We start from the raw sequence: 17959 nt of genomic DNA, 5'->3' as shown, positions 1-17959 counted from the left end.
AGGTTGGCTGATAGCTAAGATAAAGGTGTTTAAATGAGTCTTTACACATGAATGATGTATCCGATTGCTTGTCCAATTTTTCTAGCTATCAGATTATATGTGGACTGCATAAACAAGGTGTTTAAACAAGTTGCATAAACTTTACACATGAATGATGTAATAAACAAGGTGTTTAACCATTTAAACACTTTGTCTATTACCTCCGCCACCAAAGGTGGATGGAGGTTATGTTTTCACCCCTGTCTGTTTGTCTGTTTGTTTGTCCGGTTGTTAACAAAATATCTCAAAGTCGTGGACGGATTCGGACGAAATTTGGCAGAGATGTAGCGTATGTCCCAAGGACGAAATGATTAGATTTTGGTAAGGATCCGGATTCGGATCCGGCTACCAAAATTTTTTAAGTGATTCTTCCCCATTGGGGGGTAGGGCCAAAAACGATACATAGCAGGATATCTCAAAAAGTTATGGATGGATTTGGACGAAACCTGTTGGACAGGTTGTGTGTGTGACAAGGAAGAATCGATTTAATTTTGGTGAAGATCCGGATCCATCTATTTATTCCTCACATTGAGTGATATGGCCAACCAGGCAGAGGTATGCTCTCTACTGAGTGCCGTTCTAGTTTCAAGTTGTCTGACTTATGGTGACTCATGATTGGATTTATCCAAACAACTCTCTCATTGGTGACAGCCTGGTGTTGGGTTAGGGTGCTGGCTTGGGATCCTAGGATCCTGGGTTCGAATCCCGGTCGATTGCTCAATTAACGCATGGGGGGTTGACTCAGCCTGTCATCCTTCTGAGGTCTGCAAATTGAGTACCAGTTCACTGGTAATTCCCCGTGTGTCGCAAAAGGCGATTAACAGGATTGGCGGCAGGAAGGGCATCCGGCCATAAAACATCGCTTCAAAAAGGGGACCACGGTGCCCAAAAAAGGCCAACCCCTGCTCTGTGTGGAAAAATGACCTCTGAAGGTGGTTCTCTCATTGGTGAAGATTCACATACAAAATTTCTCAGATCTGGATCTTCGCCAAAATCTAAACATTTCGTCCCGGTGACATAACCAACCTCTCCACCAAATTTCATCCAAATCCGTCCACAACCTTTTGAGATATCTTGTTCACAAACAGACAGACAGACGGGTGAAAACATAAGCCGAGGTAATCATTTCCAGTACATATGATGCCATCAGTTTTGTCAATTGATCTGATAATTTCTGTGTAATTTATGTAAAGGTGCAGTGGTCTGTGTCTTACACGTGATATATTTACAAGCTCCTCTGATGAGCTTTAGATCAGTGTGAAAAGAAAAGCCATTTATAATTCAGTCTTACTCTTCCACATGCACTTAGTATAAAATTTCATACCTGCACCTGCTCAGCTATAAACCTTTGTCTTAATCCCTCTTCATCTGGTTATTTGTTTTAAGGTTTAAAAAACAAATCCATCTGCTTGTAGTGGTGAACGGGAGCAGCATTCTGTTGAATTGTAATACTGAGATGTGGATGTAATACGTAGATGAATGATGGACCATGGAGGAGGATGCGCAGCGGGCGGGGCTCTTGCAGAGGCAGATGGGTGAGGGCGGGTCAGATTGGCTCATGCCTGTGGTCCGAGTGTTGTTGTGGAAGAAGTGACTATAAGTCTTGTCAGTTCATGATGCCATCTCTGCTCCTGCCTCCTGTGCCGCCGCCCGTCTGTCGTGGCACGTCGAAGGCCCCTGAGACCTCCTCCTCCTCCCACTTCCCCCATTACCCTCTACAACTGCATTTTATGTAGGCCTACATCTGTCGCTCATAGGAAGCTAATGAAATGTTGATATTTTAAATAATTTAGGGGCAGGTGGACACCATGAGATGTTGTTTCAATTATATGTCAGAGATTTGCGGTTTATCAAGATGTTTGTGTATGTCGTTGATTGTTATTTTCATTTGCAAGTTTCAGAAAGGGAAACTTCCCAGCAAAGCCAAAGCATCTACCGCCGTTTCAGGAAGGTATCACGATTCATTGAACAAGCTCTGAGGTTTTGTTCATCCCGTCTGCCCACTAGTTAGTGGACTTAAATATCCCATGGTGTCCTTTGCTAAGAGTAGGCGAGTTATCATCAGCACCCTGAACAAATTCCAAATTCCTGCCCTAACCTACAGGGGGCACTGGACATCTGTAGCATAGCTGTGCTCCCAACAATGATGCAACCAGAAGTTGCTTTTAGTAGCGTTGACCAGACTCCCGAACCAAGCTGGCAGGTACTGAGGGTCACATCACTTCTCGATTACAAGCCACCCTACCTAGGACAGACTTGAGCTTTCACCACACAGATCCCTCAGATGACAGAAAATGACAATGCACAGCAGTCATGGAGACTGAAGGCAGCTGGTCCACAACATTTCCTGTCACCACCTCATGCTACCCCAATAAATAGAGTGAATCCTCAAGCACCACAAAATGAACTACCAGGTATGTTGAACTTAGCCAAGTACCTGGTTCGCCGTGAGTTTGTGAACTTGAGGCTCATCAAGTTTGATGACCGCCCAGAGAACTGTCGGCCATGAAAGTCCTCATTCATGAATGCTATAAGAGGATTGGACCTAACTGCTAGTGATGAGCTCGTCTTGTTAACCAAGTGGCTGGGAAACGAGTCATCGGAGCATGTGAGGAGAATGAGGTCGGTGCATGTTAACAACCCCAAAGCAGGACTGGAAATGGTCTGGGAAACTATTTGAAGAGGTTCAAATAGTTACGCCTCTCCAGAAGTTATTGAGAGGGATCTTTTCAAGAAGATTGAGAACTTCCAAAAAAATTACTAACAAAGATCACCAAAAGCCATGAGAGCTTGGAGATCTGCTGCTGGAACTGGAGTCCCCAAAGACAGAGGGTTGCCTCCTGAGCCTCACCTACCTGGATACCATTGTGGAGAAGCTGCCCCACAGCTTATAAGAGAAGTGGATGTCCCAAGATTGAAGGTCCAAATAAGTGTGCGACGTCACCTTTCCTCCTTTCTCTTTCTATTCAAGTTTCATTTGCAGCCAAGCAAAATTTTGTTCATCCTGTCTGCTCATGGAGACGTCTGCCCTCTTCGAGGCGCTAGGCAATTTCCGATCCACGACAAGCCTCATCCTCATAAGAAGTGCCGCGGCTGCAGAGTCGAGCCCCTCGAAGACCCCAATGCCTTCCTCAAGGAGCATGGCATTTGCTTTAGGCGTTGTGCCTCTTCAACTCACCTTGTGAGAAAATGCAAGACATCCATTATATGTACAGAGTGCAATATCGAAACACACATCACGTCTCTTCGCCCAGGTCCGATTCCCTGGACCTCAAAGGCCCCTGCTTCAAATCATGACGGGAAGGAGGAAGAAGGCACTACTTCACCTGCAGTCACATTGAAGTGCGCTTAGGTCTGTGGAGCAGGTCTCAGTGCAAGATCCTGCTCCAAAGTATGCTTAGTTAAAGTGTATCCTAAGGGACATCCTGGGAAGGCAGCAAGGGAGTATGTGATCTTGGACAATCAAAGCAACAGATCATTAACCAAGTCAGAGTTCTTTGATCTGTTTAACATTAAACGGAACATCTCGATACACTCTCTTTGAATGCAACCAGATGCAGGGAAAAGAGCCATCGGCTACCTGGTTGAGTCTGTGGATGGAAAGACAAATTTGACTCTCTCCACCCTCTTTGAGTGCAACCAGATGCCAGACGATAGGATGAAGTTTCCTACTGCCGAAGGTGCACGCCATCACCCCATTTGAGGTCATTGGACCCTTGCATCCTTCTTCTGCTGGGAAGAGACATCCTAAGGGTTCACAAGGTACATGAGCAACACAATGCTCCCTGCTCCCAGAGACTTGACATAGGATGGGTTATAGTAGGTGGCATTTACCTGGGCAATGCTCACAAGCCAGTCACTATGAACACCTTCAATACGAGTGTGCTTGAAAATGGACGCACATCCCTCTTCAGCCCATGTTCCAACCACATTCACGTGAAGGAGAAATTCAGCTGCAAAGGTCAACTACAAGGCTGTTCTCAACGGACGATCATGAAGATTCCCATACAAGGCGTGGTCGATGAAAACCATGGAAGTGTGCTCTTCGACAAAACAAAGGATTTCAAAGGAAACAAAGGAAACAAACAAAGGAAACAAAGGACTTCAAAAACAAAGGAAACAAGTTAAAGTCTTTCTGAAGACTATGGATGAAAAGTTCTTCATGGACGACTCAAACAGATAGGTTGCCCCACTTCCATTCCGTACACCTAGATGTCGGCTTCCCAACAACAAGGAACAAGCCCTCAGTTGTTTCACCTCACTGGACGCACACTGCAGAAAAGGCCAGACAAAGGAACATTTTGTAGCCTTCATACAGAAGATCCTTGACAATGACAAAGCAGAGCCAGCACTACCACTGAAGGAGGGGGAAGAATGCTGATACTTGCCAATCTTCAGTGTGTATCACCCACAGAAACCAGGTCAGATCAGGGTGGTATTCAAGTCAAGCGCTCAGTACAAGGCATCTCCCTCAATAATGTTCTACTAACAGGACCGGACCTGAATAACAGTCTCCTGGGCAACTATCGGGGATGCCTCTTCGCAGTGGTTGTACCGCTCCTCTCCCCCCCCCCCCCCATCCCCCCTGCCCCCCTCCCCTCTCAAAGCTAGTCGGGGGCCAAATCTTTCCCATTCTTACATGCTGCCCGACTTGGTCAAGAGAACTGTGCAGTGCTATACAACAACAACTATTATTAACAATAATTTTTCAATATATCAGATTGAAACCTACACAGATTATTTGTATGCATGTGTAGTATATGTGTATAAAATCTGGTGAAAATTAGTCAAGGATCAAGATCAATGCCATCCAAAACATGTAAAACACCTATTAGGTGCCGAGGAGAAAATGTTATCAACCAAATTCCAAATTTTTTATGCACAATATTCCATCATGTAAAACATTTGATTGGTCAAATTTTTCCATATGATTGAATTGCTGTTTCCATGGAAACGATTGTTTATTTGGTTTCGCAAGTATTGTGCTATACACAACATCTTTCTTGTTTGTTTGTGGGTTTTTTGTGTTTGACTGCTATGCATTCCTCAACCACTGAATGGAATGAGTTGAAAACAGGTCGTTGTACTCGTGGTATGCACAGGAAGGTTTTAGGAAATCTAAGAAAAAATCAGTCCCGGTGGTTCAGAGTAGAGTAGAGTGGGGGGGGGGGGGGGGTGGGGGGCGGAAAGGGGTGGGTAGGAGGGAGACCCTGATTCTCCCTATATAAATATATATAGCATAGCGCCACTCCTGGCAGGAGGGAGTATTACAAGTCAAACTAAAATAATATTATCATCCCAATTCTGAGATGATTAATCTACCTTAAGAATGAGTTATTCGCTAGTTCACATTAAACTTATCAATTTAAGAACGATAACTATTTTGTTGTAGACACGCTTAGCCAGAACTATACTCTGATATGCGCAAGCTTGTTATTGACGTCATAAAGACGTCATCAAACGATTGTATACAAACATGACACGCTTGTAGCGGATTATGGTTCAACGAATACAACAGTGTCTGTGACGTAGTGTTGTAGTGTGCCAGAGCTTCAAGAAAGGCTTTCACCACGACTCCATGAGTGTGCCATAGCTGTGCCGCTTTACGTATGTTTGGGATAGGTGCACACCTTGAAACCTACGCTTGAGTGCTCAGTACGTAGACTTGTTAAAATCATCGGCACATGTGGGATATGGCCTACTCTTGATAAATATATCACGATTCCTTCTCCCTTTACGTGCACGTGATTGTGACTGTGACTGCAGGTTTGAAAGTCTCCCTACGTAGTACGGTGTTCTCCAAGATGCGGCTCCCCCAGGTGCACTTAGGATTGTGCACTCAGCACTTAATTCTTTGGAATTCACTCCTGGAAGAGTGATATGATATTTTCTAAACATTATCAAAACAAGTTCAAAGTTAATTAAAAAAATTCTTTTTAAGTAACAGAATCAAGCAGCTGCCATCATTCGGTCCTACCTCCTGCTGAGAACTCACTACCAGCGAGGAGGAGGAGGAGGAGGAAGAGGGCTTTTCGCCTGGCATCTGCACCTGTTCGCTCTCAACCTCCTCCCCTCCCACACCCAACCCCCAACAAATCTTTCTTCCAAAACCCCCTGCCATCTGCCATGCTCCATTCACAAGCTTAGCTCCTTGGGGACCATGGCAAACAAAGACCTTCACCCCACAAATACCTGCGCTCCTAATGGCCATTCACCAGGCGCGTCCAATCCCGTTCCAGCAGCGAACCCCCCCCTCTCTGGTTCCAACCTTTAATCGCAGCTATAAAAGCTTCTGCGCTCTTCAGAATCGTTTTCACAAGTCTGCCCCTGCTACGGGGGTGACGGTCTTCGGCCATGCTGGCAGCAGGGATTCTCGTGCTGGTCTTTTCAGAGGTAACGATGACCCTCGCCCTCCCTCGGGTTTGTAGTGTCTTCGAGCCTGCTTGGTGAAGGTATTCGAACTTTAAAACATAAATTCTTGCATTCTGAAATTATTTTGGCGTTGATATTTGATTTCATTGCGTAATAAGGATAAACGACATTGAGCATCGTGATGTTCAAATGAGTGATTTTTAATTTTTTACTTTTTTTTATACAAGATCGAGGCCCGTGTAAGAGCTAACATTAATCACAAAAAGACAAACTGACACATAAAACATAAGATAATGGGAGCGGGAGACAAGATGGGGAGAGAGAGGGAAGCACACAAGTACAACAGCAGAGAACAGGGACAACGGGAGATCTGTGGGAGGGAGAGGGCTTGTGGGGAGGAGGCATGGGAGGTGGGAGAGGTGGAAAATACATGGACACTGCTAGGACTTCCAGGAAAGAAGTCGGTATTTCAAAAAAGTGGATCTGGGGTGAATTAACGGGGGTAGAAAATTTTGTTTTAATTTTCATTTGAGCGACTGCATTAAAAATAAATAAAATTTTTGAGAAAAATGATGCTACTCAAAAAGAGTGGACCATTGTGTGCCGGTGCCATGGCCTCGTTCTAAATCCTCTGCATCCACCAAGCACAGAGTTTAAGATCTTATCCCATTATAGCTCCGCAATGATAACGATGATGTTGTTTGTTTCCGCAGAGCTGCTTGGCATCTGGGGTGCTGGAGATCCAGATCGTTTCATTCCACAACCCAGAGGGTCTTACAGCGAGGGGAGAGTGCTGTGACCCAATGGACGAGCCCAATGACCGGCCATGTCCTCCGAGCGACCCCTGTGACACGTTCTTCCGCGTGTGCTTGCGCGAGTACCAGCCGAGGTTTCCAGGGATCAGTCCCAGGTCTTCTCCGACCGCCTGCCCCTTGGGTGCGGTCAGCACTCCGATCCTAGGGGGAAACTCCTTTTACCCTGGTGAACGGGGTCTCATCATCGTTCCGTTCCGCTATGCCTGGCCAGTGCGTACCACCGCCAATCACTCCTGAGTACCCAATCACTCTGCCAGATCATCTATATTGTGACGTCGTATACCAAATATCTTAACTGTCCATTTACAGGAGCTCTCCTCATGGTGGTACAATTTTTTAATTGCATGGACTTTACAATAACGTTCAGAGGGCTTAGTTCTAACTTCGAAAGAATGTTTCCCAGAAAAATCTGTGTAACATCCACAAAATTGTGCAAAATCGTATCACCAATGGGAAAATAGGTCCTGCAGAGCTAAACACCCATTTTGAGGACAAGAATCCCTTAGTGATACAAACCAGGTCTGTGTTTTTACCCTTGGATGGAATCAGCAGAACTTTGATCCAATGTTTGGCAAAACAAGTAAAATGTGTACAAGAAGGAATGATTCCATCCATTGGTGTACCTCTTTTCTGACACACAATACTACCGTTTACAATTAGGCCTCGTTTTCTAATTCGTTTTCACCCATTTGGACTTCTTTTTTTCATTGACTCATCTCGACCAATTTTAGTCTAATTTCCAAGATAATGGATCTTCTTCTTCATGTGATTTGGAAACCCATCCATATTTATCTGCAGATTTCTTATTTTGTACACTGCACTCTGAGTCTTATTTTGTATATAGCTTTTTATGTTGTATCTCATTCCTCCCTCCAGGTCTTCAAGACAGCTGTTTAGCCCCAACCAAAACCATGATCTTTTCGACACCTCTCCAAAAATGTTGCTTCTGTATCCAACCTGTCCACTGCTTGCGTTCTCCCATCGTTACCTGCATCCATAATTTGTCCGTCTATTTTCTCCTTCCGCCCTACTGTTGCCATTTTCCCCTTCTCCTCCACTGTTGCTTTTGGTTATGTTATGTCATGATCCGTTCTGTGTTCCAGCTCTTCCATGAGCCTTGACTCTGTATACAAAAAAAGAGATCAGAGGAGCACATGGTTAGTTGATATTGATTGGGTAGTTGTCAGTTTCAACTAATCCACCAGATTGTGTATCACACATTTCTTGCTTATTTTACTTCTGGTTTGACTACTTCTGGTTTGACTACTTCTGGTTTGACTACTTCTGGTTTGACTACTTCTGGTTTGACTACTTCTGGTTTGACTACTTCTGGTTTGACTACTTCTGGTTTGACTACTTCTGGTTTGACTACTTCTGGTTTGACTACTTCTGGTTTGACTTCTGGTTTGACTCTGGTTTGACTACTTCTGGTTTGACTCTGGTTTGACTACTTCTGGTTTGACTACTTCTGGTTTGACTACTTCTGGTTTGACTACTTCTGGTTTGACTACTTCTGGTTTGACTACTTCTGGTTTGACTTCTAGTTTGACTCTGGTTTGACTACTTCTGGTTTGACTTCTGGTTTGACTCTGGTTTGACTCTGGTTTGACTACTTCTGGTTTGACTCTGGTTTGACTCTGGTTTGACTACTTCTGGTTTGACTCTGGTTTGACTACTTCTGCTTTGACTACTTCTGGTTTGACTACTTCTGGTTTGACTACTTCTGGTTTGACTCTGGTTTGACTACTTCTGGTTTGACTCTGGTTTGACTACTTCTGGTTTGACTACACAGGTCAACTAATTATTTTTTTTACTATTCCTACACAGTCAGCTTTCACTCTTATCCTGGAGGCACGTGACCACGACAACCACAGCAGCAGTGAGTAGTCCCACATACCCCCAGCGCACTAAGCATCAACCATTACGCACTCTCTTCCACATTACTGTTCATCAGCACTATTAATACCGGGTCCGGACCAGTCATTCTACCTGCACCACCCTTACCACTCCAGGCTCCGATCCTCTGGTGGCGAGGCTTGCTGAGGCCGTATTACTGAGACCTGGGCAGGTTTGGCGCCGTCTGCTACTGCCGTTAGGTCTGTCTGGTCGTCTGGAGGCCGTGGCCCGTGTACGCTGTGACATCCACTACCATGGCCCGGCCTGCAAACGCTTGTGCCGTCCCCGCAACGACTACTTTGGGCATTATGGCTGTGATAGCGATGGCCGCCGGGTGTGCCTGAGGGGCTGGAGTGGACAGGGTTGTGACCAGCGTGAGTGCGAGTGAGCGAGTACACTTTTACAAATGTTTCTTATTTGGTATGCTGTTGAGGAGTCCTAATTGCTCATGGAGGAGTGACAGCACAGAACAGAACAGGATATAACGTAACAAAAGAACAGTAGAAATAGAGGGGGACACACCAACAGCAGTGTTGTGGGACAAAGTAGGGGGAGACTTGGAGAAATAATGGATGTTCAGGAGAATGGCAGCAAGGGGCAAACACAGCGGACGAACACGATGGATACAGACTACCATCTCTCCATCACAGAAATGAAAAGAAAACTCGAAACCCAGAAAGGGGTGGACTTGGGGAGGACAGAAAAGATCATGGTTGTGAACAGCTGGCTTTTTGGGGTTTTTTTTGCATACATGATCAAGGCTCATGGAAGAGTGAGAGAAAAGGTGAAAGGAGCATGGAAAGGGGGAAACACCTAAAGCAGAGTATAATTGAGTGAGATCAAGCATAGAGGGAGAAGCCCTTGAGGGAAGAATGGAATTGAAGAGACTGAGGAAGTTGGTTCCATAGGTAGGACAAAAGAGGAGCAATACCAGAAAGGAGGCGGTAGAAGACAGAGTGACCACCGACCTGTCTGCGATGTGGAAGGGATATGCCCACAGACTCAGCTTCATCACAGGATATTCCAGTGATTATGAAGGCCTGGTTTCCACAGCATCAAGCTGAGCAAGATGTGAGGCAAGGGCACCAGCCCAGAGGGGAGAGCAGTACTCCATCAAGCTGTGGAGGAAGGCCTTGGAGGAAGATAAAAGTTCAGATGTGCCAAGGAAGGACTTTGCATGATGGAGGATTCCCAGTGTATACTGTGAAACCCCAAATGTGATTGGCTTTTCATCCAACTTACATATGTGGCTTGTCCAAGAAAGACTATCGCTGATGGTGAGACCTAAAAGTATGAGTGATTGAGCTTCTTCAAGAGGATTGTTAAGAAAGTAGATGGGGGGTTTGCCAGATGATAGAGTGAAAGGACAGATAGAGTGAAAGTGAGTGTGAGATTTGTCCAGGATGAAAGACATAGTTTAAGTGTTGGACTGCCTGCCTATCTTAAAGATGAGGGATGTTATGGCAGACAGTGGAGTAATCAGGAAAGTGATGAAGAGGATTTTCCAGAGTCCAAAAGATTATTGATGAAGATCAGGAATATGACTGGGCTGAAAACATTGCTTTGGAGAGCTCCAGCCTTGGCAGGAAGAAGAGATGAGAGGATCGCATTGAGAGCCACATGTTGGCTACAAGAATAGAGGAAGTCAGCAACCCAAGAGTGGAGTTGGCCTTGGATTCCATAGGCGGAGAGTTTGGAGAGCAAGACAGGATGCCAGACTGTATTTGTAGCTTAAGTTATGTTTAGAGAGACGGCCCTGATCTAATGTCTGACATTGAAGGCCTCCATCCATTGTTGGGAGAGTAGAAGGAGCATGTCCAACGTAGAGTGACCGTGTCTGAATTTGAATTGATTATGTGAGATGAGGCTGTTGGAGAAAAGGATGGAGTTTATGTCAACTGCGATGATGGATTCCATGAACTTGCTGATGATTGGCAGTAAGCTGATTGGTCTGTAGTTAAAGGGGATTCATTTCTGCCCCATGTTGTTTATGTAATGCGGTGACGTTGGCTGATTTCTAAGCAGATGGAAGATGATCGAGGGCAAATGAGAGAGTAAAAAGGGCAGGGAGAGGATGTGCAAGAGCAACAGAGCAAGTTGTACTGTGCACACGAGGAGCAAGATTCGAGACAAATCTTGTGTTCTATTCTGTCTTGTGTGTCCAGCTGTCTGCAAGTTGGGATGTGACGCTGTACACGGTTACTGCACCAAGCCCAGTGAATGCAAGTACGATAATCATCATCATACACCCCCACTCAGCTACTCTAAATCCATCACACCCCTTAAGAACATAACTAAGACGTTAACCGAGGTGTGTGTGTGTGTGTGTGTGTGTGTGTGTGTGTGTGTGTGTGTGTGTGTGTGTGTGTGTGTGTGTGTGTGTGTGTGTGTGTGTGTGTGTGTGTGTGTGTGTGTGTGTGTGTGTGAGAGTGTGTGAGTGAGAGTGTGTGAGTGAGAGTGTGTGAGTGAGAGTGTGTGAGTGAGAGTGTGTGAGTGAGAGTGAGATCATCCGTGTTCATCATCCTTCATGATTCCTCAATCACTTTGTCCTCGCACTTGAAATGCTCTTCTTTCAGTCTTCCCAACCCTTCATACCATGTCGACCACCTTGACACCATGAAAGCACCCTGTTCTGTCCTGGCTACAGGTGCAAGTATGGCTGGCGTGGGCCACGCTGCGATGCTTGCCATCCATATCCGGGGTGCCAACACGGCTCATGTACCCGACCCTGGGAGTGCCATTGTCACAAGAACTGGGGAGGCCTGCTCTGCGATAAAGGTGAGAGCAAACACAAGAAGAGCGATTGTGCCAGTGGATGCCACCGACACATGCTCATTACGACGGTGCCCATTACGTCATCCTTCTGCCATCTCTGAACAAGTTCTGCAGTTGTTTCTCTGCTTTAACTTCAAATCCTGTTTCCCTCCATCTCTGGTCAGACCTGAACCCGTGTGCACGAGAGCCATGTGAGCACAGAGGAGAATGTAGGCACACCGAGCCTGGCCATTACTTATGCATATGCCTCTCAGGGTGGCATGGCAAAAACTGCCAGATTCGTAAGTGCCAACTTATATGTGTCACACACACCAAGCAATTATTCCTTCATTTTAAATTCACTCTACATTCAACGAAAATCATCAATAGCTAACATTTCTCGACACTGTTTGGCTAACGGGATGAAAGTAATCCCGGATGAGCCCCCAATTGTTATTTTTATAAACTTTTACATGACGATTGTCACAAACAATTGATCCGTTATGCCTGTTTCTTGCAAGAGTTACCATTATTTGTCCTGACCTGTCTGTACTCCTCCGTTTCCTACAGGTGACCACAATGTCAGTGCTGCCCCAATCCACATGGTAAGAACCATACACCTCTGCTTCACCTCAGTCGATTTGCACACCCAAAACGTTTCTCCCATATTAATTCACCCTTAATTGTGAATATCAATAAAACTCATTATGCTAATTATATTTGTAAAAGAGAAGGCTGTAAAAGACGTTCATCTTTGCTGGTGATTCCACATCCGGGTTAGCCTCCATTCCGAAGGGTTGCATGCTCCTTGGTGTTGTGCCTCCTGATTACCACTTAGGGCAGACAGGATAGCCTAGAGGTGCGCACACTCACCTCTAAGCTGCCTAGCCTGGGTTTGAATCCCGACCCAGCTATAAACTGCCATCCTGGTGTTTCGCAGGCCATGGTGGTTCATCAAGGTGTGTCGTCCCTCGGATGGACGTTAAACGGGCGTCCCGTCTGCCAGCATTCATTGGTGGACGTTAAAGTTGTCACGATGTCCTTCATGAAGAGTAGGCAAGCCATCACCGGCACCATGAACAAATTACAATTCCTGCCCTAATCAGTAGGGGGCATTGCATCCGTGGCACAGCCTCCACCAATGATGCTACTCTGCAGCCTTGTGCTGCATACGAATGAAGAAGAAGATTACACTTGAGCGAAATGGAAATTTTGTGCTCAGATTCAACCTGCTGTTATTTCTTGACCTTCCTCCAATATTTTTTGGACAGGATGCTGATAAGATGGAGCACATTTATACAGCTTCTGCACAATCTGATCCCCGAAGACCCCTTTTGGGGGCTCTCACCCAGCTCCAAGTCCAGTTGCCTCAGCGCACATTTGGCAAAGGTAAGAGTGAACATTTGACATAATTGTGTAGACAATGGACAAACACATATGGTATTTATAGGACTTGAACCTGGGGTCCCCACATCATGAGCCTCCAGTTAAGAAGGCCGCACGAGCACATATACGCATGGTTTCATTTAAAACAAAAAACAAACGTGCAGTGATGTGAAAAAGTAAGTACACCCCATGTAAAGTTTTGACTTTTTCAACATATTTCAACATACAGCTATTTGATCTTCATTTCAACAATATTGATAGATAAAGGTGATATAATATAACAAATATCATGAAACATTTACATTTTGTAGTCCATTGTATAATTTAAATAAACATAAATGCAAATTTCGCATGTGGAAAAAGTAAGTACACCCCTACATTTATCACTACTTCAAATACCTAAAATTAGAATCAGGTGCACCAGCTCAGGTGCAAATGATTAGAACATCGTTAGAGAGGATCGTGGAGGAACCTGTCTTATTTAAACCTCAGACATTTAGTTTGGTTTGCTCTTTGTTGTTGAAGTGTGTGGTGTCACCATGCCTAGATCAAAAGAGGTCTCTGAGGCCTTCAGAAAGAAGGTTATAGATGCCTACGAGTCTGGGAAGGGATTTAAAAAGATCTCCAAACAATTTGAAATCAATCATTCGACTGTCCGGAAGATCATCTACAAGTGGAGAAGATTCCAAACAATTGCCAACTTGTTCAGGCCAGGCCACCCCAGCAAGTTCAGCCTGAGAGCAGACCGCAAGATGCTGAAAGAAGTCTCGAAGAACCCCAGAATGTCATCACGGGACCTACAGGGAGCTCTTGCCACTGTTGATGTCAAAGTGCACGAGTCTACCATTAGAAAGAGGCTACACAAATTTGATCTACATGGGAGGTGTGCCAGGAGGAAACCTTTGCTGTCCAGAAAGAACATCAGGGCAAGACTAAAGTTTGCCAATGAACACCGAGGCAAAGACCTGCACTTCTGGAACAATGTGCTCTGGACAGATGAGTCAAAGGTAGAGCTATTTGGCCACAGTACCAGAAGACATGTTTGGCGAAAACCAAAGACAGCATTTGACCACAGGAACCTGATACCAACTGTAAAGCATGGTGGTGGAAATATTATGGTTTGGGGCAGCTTTGCTGCATCAGGGCCTGGGCAGCTCACCATCATAGAATCCACTATGAATTCTTCATTGTACCAGAGGGTGCTTGAGGATAATGTGAGGCCATCTGTCGGCAAGTTGAAGCTCAACCAAAGGTGGACCTTGCAACATGACAATGACCCTAAACATACCAGTAAATCCACCAAGGAATGGCTGAAAAGAAATAAATGGAGGGTTCTGGAATGGCCAAGTCAAAGCCCGGATCTAAATCCCATCGAGATGTTGTGGGGGGATTTGAAAGGAGCTGTGCATGCAAGAAACCCCTCAAACATCGCACAGCTGAAAGAATTCTGCATGGAGGAGTGGGCAAAAATTTCTCCCAGTCGATGTCAGAGACTGCTAGACAGTTATAAGAAACGCCTACTTGAGGTTGTATCTGCCAAAGGGGGCAATACCACCTATTGGAGCCAAGGGTTTACCTACTTTTTCCACAGAAGGAAATGGCATCTCTGTTAATTTTTTGTTGAATAAATTATTGCAAAGTCAATCTTACATTGTTTTTTGTTCAATTATATCACCTTTATCTATAGATACTGTTTAAATGAAGATCAAATATTGATATGTCCACATATGTTAAAAAGATTTTAAAAAACATTTCATGGGGTGTACTTACTTTTTCACGTGACTGTATATCGATAAGCTACTCATGATGATACGATGTTGGAAATGCTAACATTTTTCTCCTCTTAATGAAACACTCTCACCCCCTCCAAGATTACCCCCTGCTGACGTCATCACTGGTCATTGCCCTGGCGGTATTGGTGCTGTTGGCGGTATCGGTCGGCCTGGCATGGCGCTGCAGACAGACGCGGTCATCCAAGCAGTTGGAGGTCTCTCTTCGGCCGAGGTCTTCGGACATCAACAACTTGGAGCAGTGTTGGGAAGCCCAGGTTTGCCGAAGGAATGGTCTTGTGGAGTTGACTGAAAGTACAAGAGCTTGCCCGTTGGTTTAGAGGTAACTACCAAATCCTAGATTATATTTGCTGCTGTCTATTATTTTATTTCTCTTTATAGGTTTCACCCTGTCCCACCCCATTACACCTTTTTAAGCGTGATACCTTTACTATGTCCTATTTATTTTTTAATGTATTTATTTATTTGCCTTATTTATTATTCAATATTATTTATTATCTTTTAGAAACTACTGACTTGCTCTATATATGTAACTTAGCTATGTCACTTAAAACCCACTGCTGGTACTTCCTGTCTGTTGATACTTTTGTTTGCTTATCGTTGGTCAGCTTTGAATGTACATGTTGGGCCAACAAGGAATATTATAATAAGTTGTTCACTTTCAAACATTGTTTAACTATTTTTGGGAAGTTTGATGTTGCACGTGACTGGACCACCTAGCCAACTACACATGACTACATCGTTCCCATATAAAGATACGCTATCGTGCTTTACCTGGCTATGTGCACCTTCACCTTTCTGCGAAAAGTACCTCAACCGACGTCGCAGATTGTTGGGTACAAGGTTGCCACAGAAAGCTTCTTCGGTTACCTGAGGATTGGGCGAGCCAGCGTTGCCCATCCCCTATCAATTGATATATTCAGTGTGAGAAAGACCAACTATGGAGGAGGATTTCTAGACACTCGATTGGCCGGATTGACACATTAGCAAATGCGTTGTCATGTTGAGATATTTTTTATACAGATGCTTATTTGTAATTGTGACACGTGATACAATAAAAAAATTGTTTATTAATAAATCATCTTCGTTATCCTGGAATTAGAGTTCATTTCATTTCCAAACTGGTACTGTTCCTATTATTATTATTATTATTATTATTATTACTAGGGCATGCCCGTACTATATATATGCCCGTACTATATATCTATCTAAAATTATATCCCCCCCCTCTATTTACATGAAATGTTTTGGTCCATTCGCAACGCCAAAGCGAACGGCGAACGGCTTGCGAGTACAGTGACAATCCCCCCCCTCTATTTACATGAAATGGTTTGGTCCATTCGCAACGACCACAGAACCCCCCCCTCATGCAATGGTTTGGTCCAAAGCGAACGGCTTCCGGAGTTTGGTAAAGCAATCGCCATCGCGTGCACAAACGCGCAGGAAAGCGAATGAATCGCAAATTCGTTTTTATTAGTGATACGAATTGAATTGGGAGAAATTGGGAGATGAATGAATTGGGAGAAATAATGCGCATAAGAAATCGAATTACGTACCGTAATGGCGGTCAGCTCGTAACGCGCTCAGCTCCGCTCGTCTCACATCGGCCACGCCTACGCAACAAAGCGTTCTGTGATTGGATGCCGGAAAGCGTGCTGCCGGACAGTCGTCACTGTCCGGAAGTTCGCAAATCGCAGTTAGGATGAATCGTTTTAATTTAATCGCAGTTTGAATTCGTTTTAAAACATAGTTTAACGGCAACATAGTTTTCCAACGTGAAATAAATGAATACGCTGTCAAATGTGCCGTCCGAGGCAGAGCCTGATCGCCACGTTCGGCACACGTGATAGCTCGCTGCTCTCTGATTGGTTGAAGCGTTTTTTGGACATATCTCGGTAAGTAATTGTCCGATTAATATGAAACCTTGAAAAGGCACATCCTCGGGTCCCCAGCAATATACCTGGCAAGTTTCAAGTATATCGGACCCGTGGTTGTCGAGAAACAGCGGTCACAGACACACAGACACACAGACACACAGACACACAGACACACAGACACACAGACAGACACACAGAGATTGCTGGAATTATAGATAGATTATTACCTCCGCCACCAAAGGTGGATGGAGGTTATGTTTTCACCCCTGTCTGTCTGTCCGTTTATCTTTGTTTGTTTGTTTGTGAACAAAATATCTCAAAGTTGTGGACAGATTCGGACGAAAATTAGCAGAGATTGGGACAAGCGTATGGGACAAGGACGAAATTATTGGATTTTGATGAAGATCCGGATCCGGATCCGGCTACTAGATTTTTTAAAGTGATTCTTCACCATTGGGAGATAGGGCAAAAAACGATACATAGCAGGATATCTCAAAAAGTTGTGGACAGATTTGGACAAAACTTGGTGGAGAGTTTGGGTGTCTGACAAGGACGATTCGATTCGATTTTGGTGAAGATCTGCATATGGATTCTGTTTCTTTGTCTGTTTCTTTGTCTGCACAAAACGTGAGTATGCTTTTCAATTCAAACGTCGGCCCGAATGACACAAAATTTTCACCATAAGAGCGCCTCCTCCTGGATAACTTTTGACAATTATGACGTCATATGTCACGTGGTACAGGCGCCATCTTGAAGAACCGAAAAACTTTGAATCTCGAAATCTCCGAAACTGCTCCATGGCAAAAATTGAAACATTGCTCATTGTAAAGTACTCCACATGGGGAACAACATATATTAATAATGATGTCATCGGTGCCTTCATTATGACGTCATAATTAGACAAGTGGAACGCTTGATCCGATCAGTTTGAAATGTCACGAGCATGATCTACACAAAAATGTGTGAGAATTTAATTAATGACGTCATCGGTCAGGTGGTTTGGCAGCCATATTGGTTGGCAAATGAAAAC

The 17959-nt window shown here is 44.6% G+C and overlaps 1 protein-coding gene across 1 annotated transcript; it reads left to right on the top strand.

Moving 5' to 3' along the window:
* The first annotated feature begins 5858 nt into the window (after nt 1-5858).
* On the top strand, nt 5859-16141 carry LOC137437365 (protein jagged-1-like). Its single transcript, XM_068131696.2, has 10 exons — nt 5859-6432; nt 7125-7436; nt 9054-9105; nt 9239-9496; nt 11288-11348; nt 11770-11900; nt 12062-12178; nt 12447-12481; nt 13148-13265; nt 15134-16141. The coding sequence occupies exons 1-10, from the start codon at nt 6394-6396 to the stop codon at nt 15370-15372; spliced, it is 1362 nt and encodes a 453-aa protein (XP_067987797.1). The 5' UTR covers nt 5859-6393; the 3' UTR covers nt 15373-16141.
* Nucleotides 16142-17959: the final 1818 nt, after the last annotated feature.

The sequence above is a fragment of the Myxine glutinosa genome, unplaced genomic scaffold (genome assembly GCF_964187855.1).
Source record: "Myxine glutinosa unplaced genomic scaffold, kmMyxGlut1.1 SCAFFOLD_2381, whole genome shotgun sequence".
Lineage (NCBI taxonomy): Eukaryota > Metazoa > Chordata > Myxini > Myxiniformes > Myxinidae > Myxine > Myxine glutinosa.
The sequence above is the reverse complement of the archived record's forward strand: the minus strand, read 5'-3'. Positions and strand labels throughout refer to the sequence as shown.